Consider the following 20,647-nt stretch of genomic DNA (forward strand, 5'->3'; position numbering starts at 1 on the left):
TATAGGATGCTAACCTAGTTATTTTAACATAAGTGGGTTTTGAGTTCTGGTAGGCCTACATTAGGTTTATTTAACAATAGAAACCAAATAATCAAATGTAAAAATTAAACACTGCTTAGTTTTCAGAAGTGAGTGATTTTCACTTTGGCTTTTGTTCATGACCCCAGTTATTGCAAGTTTTTGCGATATGCAAATTAATTGTAGTAATAAATTCACACCTTAAGGCTTGCAGGTAACTTTAGTAGTTTCATAGAATTATCATATTTTTTAGTATAATTTTTATTCTTTCTTTCTTTTTTTAAATAAAACTAGGGTTAAGTTACAACAAAAGTTAAAACATTATATAAATGTTTAGTAATTGTTGTAATAACCACCTTGCAAATAAATAAAAAAATTAAACAAATAAGTAAAGTAAAAAAAATAAATAAATAAGCCAGTAAAAAATAAAACAAATTATAATAATTATGGCTGCTAAATTTTGTTAACCTGTTAACTGTCACCCCCCCCCCCCCCCTTTTTTGAATAGACATGAAAATGCACATTTCGAACTTAAATGGTTGTAATTCAAGAATGCTTTGGAATATAGACATATGATTGGTCTTGTTTTAAAGAAGACATTTGGCAGATTTTTGTAGAAGTGAAATAAATTAAGAAAGTGAAACAGAAAAAAAGTTATAGAAATTTGAGTTTATGGAAATGTACAATGTAAAAATATTAATTATTCATATTTTACATAAAATATATATTTTCAAAACCTGGGCTACTCTAAAATGGCAGAAAGACCAAAGCCAAAAATCTGAACAAGTTGTGTTTCAAATTTTAGGTTGATATCTCAAAAAATGAGCTTTCAGTAAGATTTTGTTTGAGCGCAGTACCAAACTTTTTCACTAGGGCACAATCAGACTCCATTACTGCCCATATAAGGGCGCCTGCATTTCCATTCGTGTTTTGAGTGATATGAACCATTATTTTCACAATTTTCATACAATTTCTGAAGTAGAGATCCTATTCAGAAGTAGCATGGGAAGTTTGGCAGATTTTGATATGAATTGAACCTCTAAGAAACGCATACAAAGAACACGCATGTAAGTCATAGCTAGCTCCCACGTCACAAATGGTGAATTTATTATTTTTTTTTTCTTGATATTTCAAACTTTTCAGACCTTTTTTTTTCCAAAATAATTGAATGGATTCTATCTTTTGAACTTTTGGCATGAAAACAAACTGAGGTATCTAGCATTTTTTCATGATTTTTCATGTTTACTGCTATTTTAAAATAAAGGTCTGAACACGCCTTATGAGTATGAAAATATTCTTGTTTTATATTGATAAATTATGGCTCCTCTGCAATATATTTTGAAAATCAGTCACCAAATATGGAAACTAGAGATTGTAAGCTTTCAAATGATATATAGTTTGTCAATATTATTTAAGGTATTTACTACGATATTATTGTTTTAAAAATATAGTGGCAAACGTCTCACCTGTGGGACGGTGACAGTTAAGTGTTAACTCACCGGTCATCGGCACACAATCCTTAACTGCACTATAGTTCATTTTTTAGGCCTATGAGTTCTAAAAAATGACATCTGACTCATGTCTTTTCCCATTTGTTTTTGATTTGCAGCTGATGGTGAAATGAAGACGTTGGTTTAATGTTCACCGTACACATTTTCACACCTATTGATGTAAATTTTGTTTGATGTTGTTTAAAATATGTTCATATCTCATTTCAGAGATTGAGATTGTTTCTTTAATTGCAAGTTATATTTAATTTTTTATAAGATTTAATTCATGGTTCATAAGATTCTTATGTTTTGTGAACAATAAACTAAGTAGAAGAAGTGGCGTGTTGACTTATTATTTATGTAGTATGTTGACTTATTGTATGTTGACTTATATTAATGTCCCTGTTGGTTATCCAGGAAAGCTTTTTTAACGTAAATAGAAGAACATTAGGGGAATGGGTTAGGGGAACGTTCCCATAAAGTTCCTACAACATACTTAGATAAGGGAAGGTTCTATTTACGTTAAAAAACTCTCCTGGATAACCAATAGGGAACGTTCTGGGAACCAAAAACTAACATTCACAGAACGTAAACTTGTTAGCTGGGTTGTGCCACATCAGCCACACACAATTAAAACATGTTGTTCATTGACCTTTTTATTTGCATGTCTTGATACTCAAGAAAAGTTTGTTTGGAGGAAATCCCAGACAGCAAACTGACATTGAATCAACGTGGAAACGACGTCTCTCATGACATTGAAACAACGTTGATTTTGCTCATCGAATTAACGTTGAACCAACGTCAGACGCAGCATTCTTCAAAGCTAAATGAAAATCGAAAATTGGTTTGCTTTCATAACGTTGAAACAACACGTTGATTTCAAGTTGATTTTCCGTTAGTTTTGAAAGAATGACGCGTCGTTGGTTCAACGTTAATTCGATGAGCAAAACAATGTCAGATCAACGTTGTTTCGATGTCATATTTCCACGTTGATTCAATGTCAGTTTGCTATCTGGGATGTGAAATATTGTACAATGTATGCATTTTTAAAACATTTTTTAAAAACTCAAATTAACTTAATATGTCCACATTTAAATAAAAAAACACTTTTATATGTGTTTCAGTACTGACGTGTGATGTATAAACTGTTTTATGATCTCGGGTTTTTAATCACATCCGTTACTATTTACATTTTGATTATATTTAATAGTCTATAATTTTTCACCCTTAAAATTACAGTTTTGCTGTTTAGACATATCACACTCTTTCAATAGTAGTTCATATTTCCAGAAGAATTCAACTCTGAATCTATTTTACTAATTTTTTTTAGCATGTAAGCAGGGCCTTTATTTTGGCATCATGACATCATAAGTGTGCGACCCCCTCGTGCATCTGTTGTGGTTCAGCTGAAGAAAGGTTTGTGTTTCAAAACATTTAGAGTATTTAAATCGATTAAAAAATAGTTATAACAAATGCTTTATCTTACATTAATGGACGTTATTTTTGACAGTAAAGCACATTCACACATGAGTAACAGAAGAGGTGCGCCTCATTTCGCTCCAAATATCGTAAATCCGTCTATACACGAATTCAGTCACTGGCAAGCAGTGATGGAGAAACGGAGCTTGTAGAAACCCTTAGTCAATTGAATCAAATTTCGCAAAATGATTCAGTGATTCGAATCACCGCACACTGTCAAAACAACGTGAACACAAACATGTTTGAAATTACAATTTTACCAAATGCAATGTTTTTTGGAAAATAGTATGTGTCAAGTATAATGTATATGATGTACTTATCCATGAAAATCAGGTTAATTTGTCATTTATTTATTTGTATTGTTCAATTTGAGTGTTTTTTTTTTTGGTTGTTCTGATAATTAAAGGCCATTAACTCTCACTCTGACTGACTCTTACCAGTGTGGATTTATTTTTCTTTCTGTTAATTATTCAAATCTTAAATATGTCAAACTGTTCAAACACACAGAAAGACTCCTGGTGAAGCAATTGAGATCTAAGTGAAGATACTGAAGAACAAACAAAGATGGCATTTATTAAAGAGGAGATTAAAGAAATGAAGATTGAAGAAGCAAACAGTGTGAAACAAGAAGATGTTGAGACACAAACAGGTTGGTTTCATTCTCAAAGCTGAACTCAGTCATTTGATCTTTATTAAAAAGTCATATATGTAACAAATCCAATCTACTTTTTAACTGAAACAAGGAAAAACATTAATTTCAAAAATGGATGTTACAGTAACTAAAATGCAGAGGGTCAAAACAAAACATTACTCATGGGAGATAATAAGATCTTTAGGGGAGCAATGGAAATTTACAAAAAAAAAACAAAAAAAAAAACAGTATTTACGATATAACACCTCTAGGTGGGGGTGTAATTTTCTCAATTCCCCAAAACTTCAAAGATGCAGGGGAACCATGATTGGCCTGCTTATAATGCCTCGCCATGGCATAAGTTAAATTCTGAGTATGAATTGCTGTTTTATGCTGTTTTATTTTAGATGTCGTGTGAGGCTTCGATATTTTCTTTAACAATGAAGCCCGATCTGTATTTAGAGCCCTATCCCATGCTTTACTAATGTCAGATTTGTCATAACCACGTTGTTCAAAACGACGCGCTAGATCGGTTGCTTTAGACAAAAATTCACTTGTAGTGCTACAATTTCTTCAGACTCGCAAAAATTGGCCCACTGGTATATTACAAACCAGATGAGGCGAATGATTACTGTCTGCTCTTAACAGGGTGTTCCTGCTGAGAGGCTTGCAGTAGATAGTGGAATGTAGAATTTTTTTTTCATCCTTAAAGATGGTAAGGTCTAAGAAATCAATGGACAACTTGTTAGATTCCATAGTGAAAGACAAATAGTCTGCGGTAGAGTTTACGTAAGTCAAAAAATTAGACAACTCACTAATTGTGCCCTTCCATATTAAAAAAAACATTGTCTATGTATCTGTGCCAAAGTGATAATTTCGAATGGAACGGGTTATTTTCGATTTTCTGTATGTATTTTTCTTCCCATAGACCCATTAAAAGACAAGCATATGAAGGTGCAAACAAAGACCCCATTGCAGTCCCTTGGAGTTGTAAATAAAATTTGTCATAGTATTTGAAAAAATTATTAGATAAGATAATCTCGACCAAGTTTATAAGAAATTCTGATGGAGGTAGAACATCAGTGGGACGTCTAGTAAGATAATGTGAAATGGCTTGTAAGTTTTGGGGAATTGAGAAAATTACACCCCCACCTAGAGGTGGTGATATTATTAAAAAAATTCTATCCAGATCAAGATCTGATGAATGCGGTAGGTTACCCCTTCATTATTATTATTATTATTATTTTTTTTAGCATTTTGATTTTACAATTCTTGGAAGAAATATCTTGCCTGCGATTAAAGAAAGTGAGAGCTGATGTTGAGAAATATAGAGGGAATGCATTGACACGTGACTTTCCCGCTGGAACAACCCCCCCTCAGCCTGACCGAGTGGCAAAAGATCTGCTGCGTGACTGGATTTAATAGGGGGAAACTGCGGAAATGTGACTAAATCGAACAATTTTATCAATTTAAACTAAATGTTGGACTCAATATAGTGTTCCTTACAACTTACTAAAGATCCAGTGATCCATGGATATTGACATGCAGCCAGGAATCGTGTTGCCTGACATTTATGTTTGCCTGATTTCGACACTGGGGAAATAAAAGCAATATAGACCTAAACATGAAGCAAATTGGCCTGTGAACGCTTTATATAAATATAATATAGGTAGGTCTAAATCCGGGTGATCACTTATCAGTGTTATATATAGCCTATATATGTCATCATATCATCCAGCCCTAAAACTTTATACGTTTTTTTGGTCCGTGTTTATTAAAAAAACATCCAATAATGCAGAATATGCAATGATAAATATTTAATTGATGAGTTGTTAATGTATATAACAATACAAAATATATGGGTATGGTTTTACAGCTAAATTCAGGATATTGACACAAAATGATAACTGCAAATCCACCTTTCGCTGACTGCAGTCCAGTTGTTTCTGTGAATTGCAGCGATTCATTTGCTCCTCTTTCTATAGCAGTCTGTAAAAATATACCTCCGATGTTTTGTCAAATCTACTTGTAGGCCTACAGTCAATCGCAAAGTTCTTTCCCACTTTATTTGTGTGTGTTGTGTTTGTTTTTCGCGGCATTCACGCTGAACACATATACAGCCGCTCAGTCTTTTTGCCACTCACTGTGAGGAACTGCAGGCACTCCGGCCGACGGTGACGTCACGCGCATTCCCTCTATAGCCATTCTCTCCTTTTAAAAGGGTCATCGGATGCAAAATTCACTTTTATATGGTGTTAAAATATAAATCTGTCTTTGCAGTGTGTGGACACAACCACCATACAATGGAAAAAAAATCCATTCACTCCATCATGACTGAAAATGTCTGGTCTTGAGCCATCAAAATGTGCAACAGACACTTACAATACAAAACACCATTGATAATTTAAATCTGTACATACATACATACATACACACACACACACACACACACACAACTTGACATACATGCTCAGGGCAAGGTTTTATGACTGAGTATGTACACTGAGCACCGCTGTTCAGGTGGCTTGTTTGGGTGAAAATTTTTATTTTTTTAAAAAAAACTTTGTATATTTTAAATTTATAAAACTCTTTATTTTATTTGAATAAATTTGTCTTTTATCAGATTTACCAATTGTTATAATTTCCATATGTGCTGGTCAATTATTAACAATAGCCAAATTAAACTGCTTGCAAAAAGTGGCCGAGGGGCCACGGCTGCAAATATTTGAGTGGCTTCTCCCTTAAGAGATCTCACTCCAAACTTTTGATAAAACTTGAGAGCCCTGTAGTAACTATTTAGACTTGATCACCGATGGGTTTAAATGAATGAAGCGTTATTCAATGTGTGATGTTATAAAACAATGGTATTTTTATTTTCAATGTATTTGTTTATGTAAAATTATATTTTTATATGTGATGATTTTTTAATGTTTAACCCATAAAGCAAGCCTCGTATGTGGTGATTTTCATGTTATCACTGTGAAGCTGCTTTGATATAATCTGTATTGTAAAAAGCACTATATAAATAAAGGTGACTTGATGTTATAGATATGATAAACTCTTGTCATTAATTGTTATTGGTGGTGATGTGTCACGATGGGGGTCGAAAACGCAGTGATTGGATCATTTTGTAATAGTCATTTTTTGAATGACTGAGGAAAATCACGGGACCAAACTTTGTGCTTAATAGACTATTAGTGTGTAGGATTTTTTTTTAGAGGTTTGGTAATATCCCGTTTTAACCAGAGTGATATGTTAACCAGAGGTTCTGAGATCACACGTAACACCACTTTAAATAGCGTACATGATGATTTTGATGCTTAAAATGTCAATCTTCATATCTGTTGCTTTGTGTTAACTTGTATCTTCTTTTTTCTTTTAGACCTGATGCAGCTGAAAGAAGAGAGTGAAGAACTTAATGAACTGAAAGAGCAATATCAGTATGTGAAACATCATGATTTCACAACTGGAGAAAAATCGTATAGTTTCTCACAGACCAAAAAGTCCTCCTCACGAAAAAGACCTCAAAAAACAGTTGCTAGAAGTCATTTCACCTGCCCAGAGTGTGGAATTGTTTTTGATAAACTCGCAAACCTTAAAGTCCACATGAGAATTCACACTGGAGAGAAGCCTTTCTCCTGCCAACAATGTGGAAAAGGTTTCACTCAAAAAGTAAGCCTTATAAGCCACATAAGACTTCACACTGGAGAGAAACCGTACACATGCCCACAGTGTGAAAAAAGTTTTACCCACAAAGAAAGCCTTAAAAATCACCTGAGAGTTCACACCGGAGAGGACCCTTACACCTGCCAACAATGTGGAAAAAGTTTCTCTCAAAAAGGCAGCCTTAAAATCCACATAAGAGTTCACACTGGAGAGAAGCCTTACACATGCAAACTATGCGGAAAGGCTTTTACAAATAAAAAAACCCTTGATTCCCACATAAGACTTCACACTGGAGAAAAGCCTTTCTCCTGCCAACAATGTGGAAAAAGTTTCACTCAAAAAGGAGGCCTTAAAACCCACATAAGAGTTCACACTGGAGAGAAACCGTACACATGCCCTCAGTGTGAAAAAAGTTTTACCCATAAAGAAAGCCTTAAAAATCACTTGAGAATTCACACTGGAGAGGACCCTTTCACCTGCCAACAATGTGGGAAAAGTTTCACCTATAAAGCCAGCCTTAAAATCCACATAAGAGTTCACACTGGAGAGAAGCCTTACACCTGCAAATTATGTGGAAAGACTTTTACAAATAAAAAAAATCTTGATTCCCACACGAGAATTCACACGGGAGTGAGGCCTTTCACATGCAAACTGTGTGGAAAAAGTTTCACTCAAAAAGGAAGCCTCAACAGGCACATTCACACTGGAGAGAAGCCTTACATGTGCAAACTGAGTGGAAAGAGTTTTACACATAAATCAAACATTGATTGCCACATGCGAGTTCGCACTCGAGAGAAGCCTCACATCTGAAAACTGTTTGAAGAGCTACTCACAAAAAGGAAATCTTATGAATCACATGAAAATTCACACTGGAGAAAACACGTTTTCATGTGTTCAGTGTGGAAATAGTTTCAGTTGTACAGTTGACCTTAACTGCCACATTGTAAAAAAATATATGCCTCTCCAACATAAAAATTTCTAGTGACCCGTTGCACCTAAAATTTTTAGTTGGCCCAATTTAAGTTGCGGAAACCAACTGATTTGTGTTGTGCTGACTACCCCTGCATGTCGACCTAACTTGAAATAGAATGTTGTCAATTAAATATTTTCTGTTGACTAAACAGCTTGTTGGGCCAATGAACAGACTCAAATTGAAATGAAATGTTGTATTAATTAAATATTTCATGTTGGCCAAAAAGTCTATTTTTCATTAATGTTGGTCAAAAAAGTCTCTTTTTCATTATTTCAAATAAATTACACACTAGGCTCTGATAGAGTACATTTTATGCATTTATTAAAATACAAAAGACTTGCCTGTTAGTCTCAAGTAAAATATTACACAAGTATTCAAATAGTGCCGAAACAAGATCTGAGAGTTCAAGAAAGCATGGCATATAACTTAGTCAATAGCTGTACAACAAATATCTGCTTTACTCAGTAAAACATGACAGTGGCTTTGCCTGTAAACATATGACATTTTTAGTCTGTTAGTCTAAGACTAAGGGCAATTACTGTACATTAGATGGAAAAAATAAAATACAAAGTGCCCACTACTTTCAGGTTACATAGGTCACTATGTACATTAAAACAGTTCTATTGGCAAAATAAATCTCTACTTTAAAAAATTAAACATTCCAATATTTCTCAGGGATGAATGCTTTGTAGGGATGGGCAACGATTAATCGCATCCAAAAAAAAGTTTGTGTTGTCAGTCACTTCAGTCAGTCACTTCCAGGATCCCCATTTTCATGGCCTTTGTGTGTGGCCCCAGTGCCTCAGTATTCTGTGAAACACACTAAGTGTCAGACTGAAAGCATAATGTCTTATGCAATCATTACTGCATCTCAAACAGTAATACCATAAATATATTCAAATTACCTTAATAGTCTTGAAATTGAAGCTGGCTCTCTCAAGTACAGGGGAAGACCACGAAGAACAGCAAACCTATAAATAGTTAGATCTGTGGTCTGCCAAAAACACAGGTCATCAATAAGACATTATTAACCCATTTAATCCCATTTTTCCAAAAAACACAAAAATATCCAAATCATGTGTCATTAGTGTGCGTGTGGGGTGCTGGTGTGTGTGCGTGTGTTGTAAAAATACAAACACAGTCTGGATGAATGCAGGGAAAAGAACATTTACCTACTTGCCAATGATGAAGTGATGAAAATGATGAAAATGTACAATAGCGGCACTGCATTTAGCTTTAAGTCTGAAAAAATACCTGAAATACAAACAAATACAAATGCATAAATAACTCAAAGTTCTATACACAGAACAGCCATACTTCAGTATTTATTAGGGTTTTCTTAAAAGTACTTGTGCAAAGTACTAGCTGCTAACACGATGGCACACGTGCTTTGAATGGAAACTAACTTAGACCTAACGTTAGCCTAAATGATCAGTCACTCTGTGATAGCAAAAGCACCAAGTTAGTCGTCAAGACTGTTGCAGTCAATTATCACACATATCAAGAATGCAACTGGAATTTAAAAATATTGACCATTTAAAATATTAAACAGGAACATACGGTTGCCACCTATGTCTGATAAAAAACCGGGACATATCACAACCCGCCCACCGGGAATTACATGCGAGTGCGAGGTCTCCCCCTCTCTGCTGTGCACGCGGCCGCGCGCTACACAGTTTGAACATTCACGTAGCCTTTCGGAAACGAGCGAGTGCTTAAATTTCCCGAGGCTGGTTATTAAAAAGAAGGACAAATGACAATCCTGGTAAAACCGGCACAGGTGGCAATCCATGCGATGCTTAACCGTGTGGTTCAACGTTAAAACCGCATGCCAGTTGGAAAGGAATGCTAAAGCTTTATGTTAAAATTATTTAATTACTGTAGTTAACGTTACTCATAATAGATATATTCTTAACCTAAATTTGCTAAGTACCTCCCTACACAAAGAAAGGAACAAACTTTGATGCACTCACCAATTCAATGTCGAGATTTGTGGCGGGGGAAATTCAAAAGCCTGGTAGAACTCCTTTGCGCATGCTCAGACGATTGACGCTGTTCCCTCTTGCTCGGCCAACATAATATTTTTTGTGCAATGTTAAAAATTCTGTGAACACCATTATTTATTTTCTCCTGATGAACATTTTGTAGTACAGTCATGGAAATCATGTAATCATTGATCAAACATATTTTTCTTTTTTGACACAACCATTATGTTGATCCAACATGTATATCCTCATTTGTACAACTATTTGCATCAATAATTTTTTACAGTGTATCTAAATTCACTGAGTATAATCTCAAGCATTGCTTATGTTGCTGCTTTGAATGTCTTCTGGACTTTAATCATTAAATACTGCTGTCATTAACCTATCTCCCTGTTTTAACACTATTAGGCAGTCCAAATGGCTCTAATTGTTGAACTTCCCCTATAAGCTCCAGAAAATACTTGACTCTGCTGAAGAAAACGGTCAAAGAGTTTGTAATAGGAAAGATCAGTTACCAGTGTGCATGAAGTGATTTCTCAATGATGGGTCAGATCCTCTTTTGACCAAACAGAGGACAACCTGAGGCAGGAGCTCACTGCTTATATGGGTATATCAACAAATGTGAGATCCTCCATACCCAAATCACCAGCAACCGCATTCCTTGGATGGCTTGTTTTTCATTGTGAAAAGTCTCCACGACCTGTGCAACTACTGAAGGGTACGACACCCTGAGAATAAGTAGATTATTTGTAAAGAGCGAATGGTAATATGCTTTTAAGAACCAGCTGAGACCATAAGGTGATTCCCTTCATTCCTGTGGAGACCATACGTGGAGACCAACATTTGTTGCCTTGATATAACAGTTTTGGATTCAGTTTTACTCTAAAGCTGTGAGGCTGTGATGATTATCCCAATGATATGTCTATCATAGTTTTCATTCATGCAGGTCCTAAGATGTGGCATGGGATTATTTCAAAACATGGTGATGGCTTAAGATGATGAACACATTTGCTAATTAAGAGAAGGTCTGGGTCAATTCAGTCTTTAAGCTAAAGATAAATATGGATGCGTCTCCCAATTTAGTCCCTTGAATGCCGGGAACTACAGATCCTCTGCCCAGTGCAGTGTTTCCCAAATCTTAGAGCTTTGCCACCAATGGTCTGACTGTATGATCAACTTAGCAATGCTTTTGGGAATCGCAGCCCATGGCAGTGGATCTGGATCTTCCCTGCATGCTTTGCATGGAATTGCATTAGGAGAGTAAATTTGGGGATTAAGTTTTATTTAATGTGTTTTTCATCTTTGTTTATAATAACAATTTGTCTTAGAAACTAAGTTCTCAACTAAAGGAGCAGGTGTGCATGTGTTGAAGGTGCTCATCCTGAGGTTAAATGCAAATTGTATGTTGGGTCAATGTAACTCAACTAAGTTAAAACAGCATTCCCTTGTTTTGTTACATAAACCTGATTGAATACGTTTACAACAACTGTTGTGGAAATAATTCTCTGTTGTTCGAAAAGATAGGAGGAAGACAAGTGGAAACCTTTCAAAAGTCAAAGTATCAAAAGTTTATTTTCTTGCAAGAAAACAATTCCGAAATTGGCATTCAGAACAATATCTACATGTGAAGGCATTCGACATACAGAACAATGTCTACATGTGAAGGCGAAGGCTAGTCCTTCTCGCCATCCTTATATACCTGAAAACCAACACATTCTCACCCCAAGGCGTCACCTTTGACCATGCTTCAATATTTGACGTTTTAGGCGCCCTTTAGCGTCACTTACATGACGCGATCCTACGGCGTCATCTAACTGACGCTAAAGGAAAGCATCAGTTAGAGGACGCGGTTAGGTTTAGGTATGGGGTGGGGGTAGAGTACACGCGATCCTAGGGCGTCATCTAACTGACGCTAAAGGGCGCCTAAAGCGTCAGATATTGAAGCATGTCCAAATGCTTCCCAAGGCGTCAGTCAGGTGACGCCTTGGGAGTGAGAATGGGCTGGAAAACCCAGGAAACCATGCAGGCTATGTCTGGTTTGCAGCAGATTGTCCCCTATGCCGCCTAGCAAGGAAACCTGTTGGTTGTTTATGCTCTTAACTATTCTTGTAAACCATATATTCAATTCTGACAGCACAGTGACGTTTGTGTTAACATTTCCTGTGTTTCAAGCACAGCTCAACTTCACACCCCAACTCAGCTCTCGGTCGCAACTAATGTTCGACCTCACACCTTTCTGCTTTATCTCTTGTTTGATCAAAACCCTGCACATATAGAATTCACACTTGAAATACAATGAGCTATTAAAATGTTTCCATGCTGCTTGCTTCTTTGTTAAACACAGAACAATATGTCCTCACACTAAGCTTACATTACTTATGCATTTCTAACAGTTTAGTGATACCTTAAAGCTTACTCTAACTTATGCGTTTCTACCAGCTTGTTATATCTTTATTAATGCCCTTTGGATTACATGAACATCTTCCTTTAAATGCTTATGAGTATATGTTAGATGATATGAATATTTTCCTTTAAATGCTTATGAATACATCTTTTCCAACGTTAGTAAAAGTTACACACACATCTATCACATCTTAATGAAATAAAAGAAAACATATAAAAGAAAATAAAGATCGTATATGAAAGGAAAGAAACATATAAATGTAAATGCAAAATTAGCCATTACACAACGAAATTAAAATTAATAGGTAGAATCAGCAAGAAAAACCTCCTTAAAGCAACAACTGCACATGTTCACTTTTTACAGTGAAGGAATAACATGCTATTTTCACATTTAGTTTGAATAGCATCTATCGATATTTGTACATAAGTTCTCTGAATCTACCACTTTAGCAATAGATTTGCCTGTTGCTGATATAATGTGTTTAAATGATCTACTCTTTGGTTATTATCTCTTAATCTTTATCAGAGAACTATATCACAAACTCTTCATATGTCACACGATTGAATGCTCACTCAAATCCTGAGTGGACCTGGACATTTTAAAGCCAGTGTCGTGACACCAAGTGTTAATACTTTCTTATTTCTTAGGCTCCAATCTTGTGTAAGGCTGTCCTTGTGTAACTTATTTTCGTTATGTTATGTGTACACCATGGACTAAGCCTTGGACACACTTGCACTCGCACTCGCACACAAACAGGAACTCGAAACACACACATACATTTAAACATCTAACCGCTTGTTATTATATTTCTTGACATGCTATATATGGTAGGGCTGATCTTTGAGTGCTATGATTGGGTGGTCTGGACATCATGGATGATTCTGCTTTATCTCGTGTATAAATATGAGCCCTCTTCCTTAATAAACTTGAGAATGTTATGGTATTACACTGTCTCTGTTGCTTGATCATTCTCCCGAGATCTGATACACATTACAGTTGAGGAGCCTGTTTCCAACTGATGACTGACAGCTTCGAGATCTACAGATAACCTGAAGATTCATCTAACCCCAAGATTAAGCCTGACTGCATTCACTTGGACATTGTGAAGGTGCATCACAATACAGGCCAGAGGTTTACTATCCCGGACTATAGACTGCAACCGGTGTGAGTATCAGTTACCATGAGCTCATTTAACATTTTTTTTCTTTGGTCAGTCTATAATATTTAAAGCATTGAGAAATACGTATAAAAAAAGCATGCAACATACATTGAGAATGTGTTTTTCTGGGGGCACATTTATTTTCTGGGGGTTTGTAGAACTTTAGAACTTTTCTGAGCGAGTAAAAGATATGTAAGAAATGTGTCTTGGTTCAGATGGAAAACGTCCACACTAATACGTTTTCATTTGAAAACGTATATTTTTCTCTCCGTTTTGGCCTTCCGTCCACACTGAGACGGCGTTTTAAGTCAACAAAAACGTATCGTTTGGAAAACGCTCTCCAAAGTGGATAAATTTGAAAACGCCGTTTTCGCGTTGTAGTGTGGACAGTGAAACCGGAGGTATTTCAAAACGATGATGTAAGTTTAGTCATGTGATCCATGTAGTACCAATAGATATTCATGTTTATCGGTATTGTGCCTGTTATGTTATTCATTTTTACACTGTTGCTAAAATATGTTACTTTCTATGTTACTTAATATGTGCTATTCTTCATAGCACAGCACTGCAAAGATGACAGATAATGTACTTACATTTGCTGTCCTGCGGCAAAACAGACCTGCTGTCCTTGCGTTTTAGACCAAACATATGGTGACTGAATGCGACCTGGACGCATCAGTGATGGTGAGATATTTTGCAAAAAAAATATCCTGTTATTGTGCGATAACATTAGCCTATTATTTATTTTCCCCTCTGTATCATCTCAGTGAGCTTTTGTGAAGTTTCACGCATGCCCAGTAAAGTGAATTTAGAAGTTTGTCACCCACACTGAAACGTCGGAAAATGCCTGAAAACGCTAGTGTGGATGGAGAGCGTTTTTAAACGAAAACCGCGTTTTCAAATGTATCCGGATTAATGTGGACGTAGCCATAGTCAAAAGCACCAAACTGCTTTATAAGTCGAATCTCAGTAAAGGTGTTCTGATATGTGTGTGTGTTCAGTAGGTTATGGAGATTCATCAGTCTGCTGTGATTCTGCTGCTGGTCGTGTGTGTGTCGTTCTCCACCCATGCTCAACCGCCACATATAAAACCCCGCTATCAAAAATTCCTCACTCAGCATTTCGGTCCTGATATGAGTGAGCAGAAGTGTACAAGTGAAATGAGAAAGAGAGGCATCACTGGAGCTGACGATGGCTGCAAACCTGTCAACACCTTCATACAAGCAAATTCAAATCAGATTAAAGCAGTTTGTGGCAGAGGAGGAACTCCACAGGGCGGTAACCTGTTTAAGAGCAACCAGCCTTTTCCTGTGATCACCTGCAAATTACAAAGTGGGGAGAGACCCCCAAGATGTGAATATCGTACAGGGAAGAAGTCGACTCGTAACGTTGTGTTGGGTTGTGCAGAAGGCTGGCCTGTACATTATGAAGAAGGCATAACTGATGCAAAGAAGATAGGTTGAACAAAAAAACAAAAAAAAAGAAAACGTACAGAGTTTTATTTGCCAACATTTTTTCACTTCATTTGTTCACATAAATTTGTTATTACTTTAAGTTGATGTTAAATATATTTACATTTATTCATTTAGTTGACGCTTTTATCCAAAGCGACTTCCAATTGCTATATATGTCAGAGGTCGCACCCCTCTGGAGCGACTAGGGGTTAAGTGTCTTGCTCAGGGACACATTGGTGTTTCATAGTGGACTCAAACCCGGGTCTCTCACACCAAAGGCATGTGTCTTATCCACTGCGCCATCACCACCCCATGTTATATCATGCACTTCTTCATGCATGTCTCGTGCTTATCATGTGCAAGATTCAGCAAGATACTGAAATTTTAAGCACTGTGTTAACAATTTTTGAGCATTTAAAGAACTAGTGAATGAGCAAAATGAGGGAAGATAGAGGCAGATGTTTTTCCACCTGTCTGTAATTCTCAATTAAACTTGTCTACTCTTAAACTCGACTGCTTGATTGTCTTGCATCTCAAAAACACCATTTTGAAGATAAATATCAATGGACAAAGTTTTTTTTCTCTGTATACTTCATGCCGTAAGTTGCTATCAGTCAGTGATATTTTACAGATAAATGTAGATTAGTACATTGAGGTGAGTAAAAGACACCAGTGCTGGGTTATCAGTATTGGCACATGGAAAAAGGAGCATGTCTTGCACAAGTTTGTCTTGTCAAAACGTCCTCCTCTTCCACAACCTCCTTCTCTTATCTTCCTACATCACAATATCTTTGCAGCATTTATGTCATAGTCGTCATTGCACAACACTTTTGGGTCCAATGATACCTGTCTTTCAAAATGTTCAGAAGATCAAGATTAGAATCAATACACCAATACATCATAATGAAAAGTGTACCAATATAACAACCTATATAATGTTACAAATAAGGCTGATGAAATTCCCGTCAACCAGTTAAATTGGTCAAGGTCGTGTTTGCACTGTCTAGTGTTTAAGGGTCATGTGAGGTTTGCAATAAAAACTCACTTTAATAAAAAATAATTTTTAAAAAATATTGGCCTCTACCAAATGGTTGAGATGTCACTTAACCCTAGAACCGGAAGCTAAAATAGGTGTTTTTCTCACATTTTTATTTTTTGACTGTAAAATTCCAAAACAGTATACTATCTTCATGTGCAAGGTGTCATCTTTTTCAGAAAAAGATTAGCTTTCAACATATTACAGTTATTGACCATTATTGTGTGTGGTGAGTTTGTAAATAGAATTTAAATAGATAAAAATAAAATAAAACAATAAATTTACTGATTTTATTTAAAAAGGAGAAAAATCACAGACGAAGGAAACTAACACTTTTAAGTTGAAAAATGAACTATAATGCATATATACAAGTCTTCAATGCACAGTTTTTTTTCCATCAGGGCCAGCAAGGCCTTTTCTGCTGGCCTAAACACAATCAGAATCACTGGCTTGCATTGTAATATATTTTTTTTTTACGTGAATGTGTATTAAATTATTCCCAATATTCTGTTCTCTTATTTCATAGCTTTTTTCTTGGTCGCGCTGCTTGGTCGTGCATGTGTGTATTTTATGTTAAGCTTTTATCCAATCATATTTCAGCCATCATGTGTTGCCACAATAAAAGAAATCTGCCTGAAGGCCTCCAGAATCAATAGAGCGGGCTCCTGTAGCTTAAAAATAAATGGTAATGTAACGGGGCTCTTTAATCAATCAGATACTCAAGCAGATTTAAATCAACCAATCAGATTTCGAGATGGTGATACTGGGGCTATCTAGCAGGCTTAGAATAACGTCGGCCTTTTCACGTCCTTTGATTGGATGGCCAGAATCCGTACTATTACTACTAGTCAGTCAGAGCAAACGGCATCTGTAAAATTTAAAAATGTGGTGATTAAATACCTTTTCTTTCTTTCTTTCTTTTTTACAAACCACAATGGCTGACAGAGGAGAAGACATTCACTTGGTCGCAGATTTACCTGCAAAGCCATTTTCAAGATGGACTTTTCCTGACGCTGAAATGAAATTTGCCAGCGGCGTCTTCCTCGTGTGGCACCAACACAGTGGCAATACACATCAAGATTGGTCAGTACAGTTTTTGAGAAGAGAGATGCCCTAAAGGAGCTGTTTCACCACATACTAGAACATCATGATGAGTATGATGAGGACTCTGTGCGATGTGCTGATGCATTTAATGCACGTCTGGATGATTTCGAGTTTTGTTTTTTGCTTCACACATTTAATGGGATTTTTGAGTATTCAGATGTGCTTTTTGCAATACTACAGACCAAAACATTGGATGTAAAATTCTGTCTGACAAGGGTAAATTAGTTTTGTGACAGCATTGAACGAGAGAGAGGCCAATTTGGTCAGATCTATGAAGCCACTGCGCGCATCGCAGGCGCTCTGAGCGCACGGAGAGGCCCAGCACAAGGAGACCTTCGTGCATACTACCAGAAACTCCACAGCACTGTTCTGGACAACATTCTTTGCCAGATACGGAATAGATTTCAAGACCATGAAATAATATAAATATATACAAATAACATGTACAACAGTGTAATTGAAGTCTTCTTGAGAAAAGAAAGGAGAATGGATTTTGTGTACAGATAACCAGTTTTGGTGATTAGGCTATAATGCATTTTATTTAGCCTACATACAGTGAGTCAACCCTGGCTAACCCGGACCCCGTTTTTTGCCCCGTTTGTTCTGTGCTGAATATGATTTCTTTTTTTATTGTAAATTTATGATCGAATATATATATATATTTTTTATTTTCATAAATTATATTATTTTAAACATTTTCATACTATTAAGATCAGAATTTTTGTAAAAATAAATGAATATGGGTTTAAATATTTTTTTGAATGAAAAACACTTTGTAGCCATATATCACATATATCAGCTGTCATTTGCTGACAGAAAAGTGCATGTTGTCTACTGTCAGGGGCAATTTGAATGTTTTTGATAGTGCAAATGGTTGAAGAGTTATGTTAACATGAATACAGGTTCGTCGGCTGTGTCAACAACGACACATCTGGTTCTAAAGGGTTAAGTGCCGGCCTCATCGACACGACAGCCATCGGCACTGATCCTCAACATCTCTTCTCCAAACCGGCGTGATTACTTTGACTTCCAAACAGATGAAATGGACAAATTCTCTTAATGTTTCGATCCAATTTGTTTTGTAATCACTGTTCTGTATTATTTTCATGTTATCACTGTGAAGCTGCTTTGATACAATCTGTATTGTAAAAAGCTCTGTATAAATACTGTAAATGTGACTTGACATGTCTGTCCAATTTATTCATTTTAATACTCTCATTACTGAGTACTTCCCCACATACATTAATAAAGTCGTCTTCATATTTTCGTTTGGACATCATATCGACACTAACGGATCACAGACTTCGGGACAAAAAAAGAATTTGGACAGCAGAGGACAGTATAGCATAGTCAAAGTCAGGTTAGAGAGAAGAGAGAGCAAAGGACAGGGACTGCATTAGGGATGAGCGAGTACAGCATTATCTGTATCTGTATCTGTATAACCATATGAATTATCTGTATCTGTATCTGTACTCGGACTGGGCGGGGCCTAAACCCGGAAGTGGGTCGGGTAGTCTTGAAATGGGCGGGGCTTTAACCGGTATGTTATTTTAAGCATGCAATTGATATGGGTTGATCTGAAATTGCTATATTTATTGCTGATAAGAAATAAAACTATTTACATGACAGCATCAGCATTGAGCTTCAGATCAATGGTTTTGATCACGATAACAAACGAACTACAGAACAAGTTTTGCAACAATGAATACAACACATGTGGCTGCAATTATGAAGTAAAATGTAATGAACAAGAGTTTTCATCTCAACTACGGCTGGGTGATATGGACCAAAAGTCATATCCCGATATATATTTAGGCTGAATTTCGATATACAAAATATATCCCAATATAGTTGGGGGCCTTAAGCACATAAATAGGTAATTTCGCGCAAATTCATCTAAAAGCGCCAAATTTGGCACAGATGTAGCTCAGGTCATACTGAAATGATTTAGCTAGGGCGCCGGAGCCAGCGACCCTCGGGGCCAAGATGGCGGCCAAATACAATATGGCCGCTGCCCGAAAAGGGTTCCGGCTATAACTTTTGAACCACATGAGTTACAAATACAAACTTAAAATGTTTTTCACCTTAATTGATCATGGGAAACACATAGAAATGTTTATATTTATGACCCAGTATATCTGGACCCCTTGATCCTCCAATTCCAATATGGCCGCTGTCCAAAAAAGCAGTTTGGGCTGTAGAATGGGGCCTTACATCCCATTGTTCGCGTAAATTCATATACAAGCACCAAATTTGGCACAGATGTAGCTCAGGTCATACTGAAATGATTTAGCCAGGGCGCCCAAGCCAATGGTCCCTGAGACCAAGATGGCGGCCAAATCCAATATGGCCGCCGTCTGAAAGGGATTCGACTATAGCTTTTGAGCCAGATGAGATATAAATACAAACTTGATGTCTATTTTACCTTTTCTGGCTATGGGAAACCCATATGAATACTTACATTTATGATTGAGTATATCAGGACCCCCCAAATTTCCTAAATACAATATGGCCGCTGTCCGAAAAAGGGTTTTGGCTACAAATTTTGAACCAAATGCGCTACAAATGAGAATGTGGTGTCTATTTTATGTTTATTGATCACAGGAAGTCCACTGGCATATTTATATTTATGCTTGTGTAAGTCTGGAACCTGTATTCTTTTCAAGACTGTGGTTGAAAATCCTTTTTTATCACAAATTTGAAGGTTATTTTCAATGTTGATTAATTTCCTTATAAAAGCCAAATGCTTTTCAGTGTACCACAGGTGAATAAATTTCAAAGTGTAATCATATAAGAAAGAATAATACACATTATTATTGCAAGGAAAAAAATATATTGTCAGATTGTTAAAAGAATAATATAATCAATTTGTCCAAAACTCTTAAAGGTTTACTTAGCATAACAAAAAAACAGCAATAACAAGAAAAAACAACAGTGAATTCTCATGGTCTCTCACATGAATTATCATTATAATCACCAGATCTCTCATCGTCTCCACCATCATTGTTTGTACAACACCCTCACATGCACATATAGAAGTGCAACAAACTCCGGCTTTACAGCACTTGCAGTGCCCTCTACATGCTGTCTTGAGGTTACAGTGGAGGAGATATGGTGCAGGCTTTGACTCCAAGATTAGTCCAGTAAGGTTCCCAAGTCTTGCTTGTAGAGTCCAGATACCATCCCCATGCATTGAAATCTTGGATATCTTGCTGGACAGCGGTTGCCTGATTCCTGTAGAAGCTGGC

The 20,647-nt window shown here is 36.4% G+C and overlaps 2 protein-coding genes across 6 annotated transcripts; both read left to right on the forward strand.

The window, feature by feature from the left end:
- The first annotated feature begins 2,879 nt into the window (after positions 1–2,879).
- LOC148968038 (uncharacterized) lies at positions 2,880–8,219 on the forward strand. Its single transcript, XM_089126934.1, has 3 exons — positions 2,880–2,924; positions 3,495–3,636; positions 7,001–8,219. Exons 2-3 carry the CDS (start codon positions 3,552–3,554, stop codon positions 8,092–8,094), a joined length of 1,179 nt encoding a protein of 392 aa, XP_088983060.1. The 5' UTR covers positions 2,880–2,924; positions 3,495–3,551; the 3' UTR covers positions 8,095–8,219.
- A 5,336-nt stretch (positions 8,220–13,555) lies between these two features.
- On the forward strand, positions 13,556–15,767 carry LOC120466861 (ribonuclease-like 3). Of its 5 annotated transcripts, none has more exons than XM_039655523.2 (3): positions 13,556–13,810; positions 14,364–14,489; positions 14,807–15,767. In XM_039655523.2, the coding sequence occupies exon 3, from the start codon at positions 14,813–14,815 to the stop codon at positions 15,266–15,268; it is 456 nt and encodes a 151-aa protein (XP_039511457.2). In that variant the 5' UTR covers positions 13,556–13,810; positions 14,364–14,489; positions 14,807–14,812; the 3' UTR covers positions 15,269–15,767. The 5 variants fall into 5 exon arrangements, with proteins under 5 accessions (XP_039511457.2, XP_039511456.2, XP_088983100.1 ...); XM_089126974.1 differs by having other exon boundaries at positions 13,557–13,810; positions 14,810–15,767; XM_089126975.1 differs by having other exon boundaries at positions 13,557–13,810; positions 14,369–14,489; positions 14,810–15,767.
- The last annotated feature ends 4,880 nt before the right edge of the window (positions 15,768–20,647 follow it).

Source organism: Pimephales promelas, chromosome 24 (assembly GCF_988280905.1).
Source record: "Pimephales promelas chromosome 24, fPimPro1.hap1.1, whole genome shotgun sequence".
NCBI lineage: Eukaryota > Metazoa > Chordata > Actinopteri > Cypriniformes > Leuciscidae > Pimephales > Pimephales promelas.